Below are 2287 nucleotides of genomic sequence, written 5' to 3' on the forward strand. Positions count from 1 at the left end.
AAAAAAAAAAAAAAGGCTGGGGACGGAGGAGGCATCACAGGGCCATGATGGTGGAGGGAATCCTAGGTTGTGGGGCTGTGTGACCTTTGGCAAGTCTAGACATCTCTGGGCCTACTTTCTTACTTGGAAAATGAGAAAAGCAGTCCCTCTTCAGGATGAACCAGCAGAATGCATGTAAAACCTGGGGCTTTGGTGCACAGTAGGTGTTTTTCTTTTTTTTTTTTTTTTTTTTTTTTTTTTTTTTGGCAGAGTCTCGCTCTATTGCCCAGGCTGGAGTGCAGTAGCACGATCTCCAATCACTACAACTTCCCTCTCCTGGGCTCAAGCGATCCTCCCACCTCAGCCTCCCAAATAGCTGGGACTACAGGCGTGCACCACCACACCCAGCTAATTTTTGTATTTTTGCTAGAGATGGGATGTCGCCATGTTGCCAAGGCTGTTCTCGAATTCCTGAACTCAGACAATCTGCCCACCTCAGCCTCCCAAAATGCTGGGGTTACAGGCTTGAGTCACCGTGCCCGGCCCAGTAGCTGCTTAATTTATTAGGGTTTTAGGATGGGAGTGAGCTCTCTAGACATGACATACCGTACAATGGAGGTGTCTGGGAAGGTCCCTGGGGGCTGGTCTTGGCTGCAGGAGTGACTACTCCTTGGACTGACTGGGGCATAGATGGAGGCCCTGGGGCAACCCGAGGTGGAGGGGATGTGGGGTTCCCCAAATGTACAAGGTTCAGACATCTGGGATCCGGTATGAGGTGCACCTGGGTTCCAGCCCGCCCCTGCAAATGACTTGTGGGGTGGCCTTAGGCAAGTCACTCTGCTCCCTCCAAATGAGGGCATGATCCTCAGCCAACCCTGCAGGGATGTCATGGGGGAGTCAAAGTCACGCTAGGGGCCAGATGCATCATCAACTGTAAAGTGCAGTAGCCACCTCGGTGAATGACATTCCCATCCCTCCCAGTCAGAGGTCTTCTCTTGGCAGCTCCAGTGAATCAGCCCAGGAGTAAAAGTTTCAGTCCCTTTGATGACTCAGGGCAGTCAAGGGTGAGGTTTGGCCTTCGGGGTGGGAACCCTGGGGCAGGACAGCATGGGCCCGATCTCCCCACCTCATCCCCACCACAGACACCCACAACAAGGCATTTCCAGCCTTCACAGTGAGGACGATCTAGGAGTCACCCCTTCCTTGCACAAACAGGGAGATCTGGCTCAGAGAGGGTGTGGCCACACTCAGGGTCACACAGCAAAGTCAAAGATAAGATTCTAGACTGCCTCCCTCCCGTCTTCCAGTTTTAAGGTGGAAAAATGTGTCCTCCCAGCAGGTGTGACTCAGCAACTCGTGTTTATTCTCAGAAACCAGAGTCCACAGCAGGTGAGGGGTCACCCCGCTCTCCTATAGCCTGGCTTCTCTGTGGTGCCATCAGATTCGGATGTGGAAGGTGCTGTGTGCAGAGAGAAAAGGAGTCAATGCCTTCAAGGAGTGGACAACCCCTTTTCCTTCTCCCCCTCAACACGCTCACGGTAATTCCCTGGGACAGGCAGGAAAGATGCCGTGTGGACCCCTCAAACAACCCTAGGCCGGGGGACCCCCACAGGGGTTGAGAGCACGTGCGTTTACTATTTTAATTTTTTGTTGTTTTTGAGACGGGGTCTTGCGCTGTTGCCCAGGCTGGAGTGCAGTGGTGTGATCTCAGCTCACTGCAACCTCTGCCTCCTGGATTCAAGTGATTCTCATGCCTCAGGCTCCCGGGTAGCTGGGATTACAGGTGCATGCCACCATGCCCAGTTAATTTTTCTATTTTCAGTAGAGACGGGGTTTCACCATGTTGGCCAGGCTGGTCTTGAACTCCTGATCTCAAGTGATCTGCCCACCTTGGCCTCCCAAAGTGTTGGGATTACAGGTGTGAGCCACTGTGCCCAGCCTTTTTTCTTTTTCTTTTTTTTATTTTCCTTTTCTTTTTTTAATTGTTTTTTTTGGGGGGGGTAGTGGGGAGACAGAGTCTCGTTGTGTCGCCCAGGCTGGAGTACAGTGGTATGATGTCGGCTCACTGCCACCTCCAATCCCCAGGGTACAAGCGATTCTCCTGCCTCAGCCTCCCAAGTAGCTGGGATTATAGGCGCCGGCCACCACGTCTGGCTAATTTTTTGTGTTTTTAGTAGAGACGGGGTTTCACCATGTTAGCCAGGATGGTCTTAATCTCCTGACCTCGTGATCCGCCTGCCTCGGCCTCCCAAAGTGCTGGAATTACAGGCGTGAGCCACCGCTGCTGGCCTGAAAGGCACATTTACAG

At 52.6% G+C, this 2287-nt stretch overlaps 1 protein-coding gene across 2 annotated transcripts in view; it reads right to left on the reverse strand.

The window, feature by feature from the left end:
- Positions 1 to 1319: 1319 nt before the first annotated feature.
- Positions 1320 to 2287, reverse strand: part of CIB3 (calcium and integrin binding family member 3) — a 19736-nt gene continuing 18768 nt past the window's right edge. For both annotated transcript variants that reach the window (XM_011953257.1, XM_011953256.1), the window contains one exon: positions 1320 to 1438. In XM_011953257.1, coding sequence (XP_011808647.1) covers positions 1417 to 1438 — 22 coding nt within the window. In that variant the 3' untranslated portion in view covers positions 1320 to 1416. The remainder of the gene's footprint in view (positions 1439 to 2287) is intronic.

Source organism: Colobus angolensis, unplaced genomic scaffold (assembly GCF_000951035.1).
Source record: "Colobus angolensis palliatus isolate OR3802 unplaced genomic scaffold, Cang.pa_1.0 Scaffold36, whole genome shotgun sequence".
NCBI classification, from domain to species: domain Eukaryota; kingdom Metazoa; phylum Chordata; class Mammalia; order Primates; family Cercopithecidae; genus Colobus; species Colobus angolensis.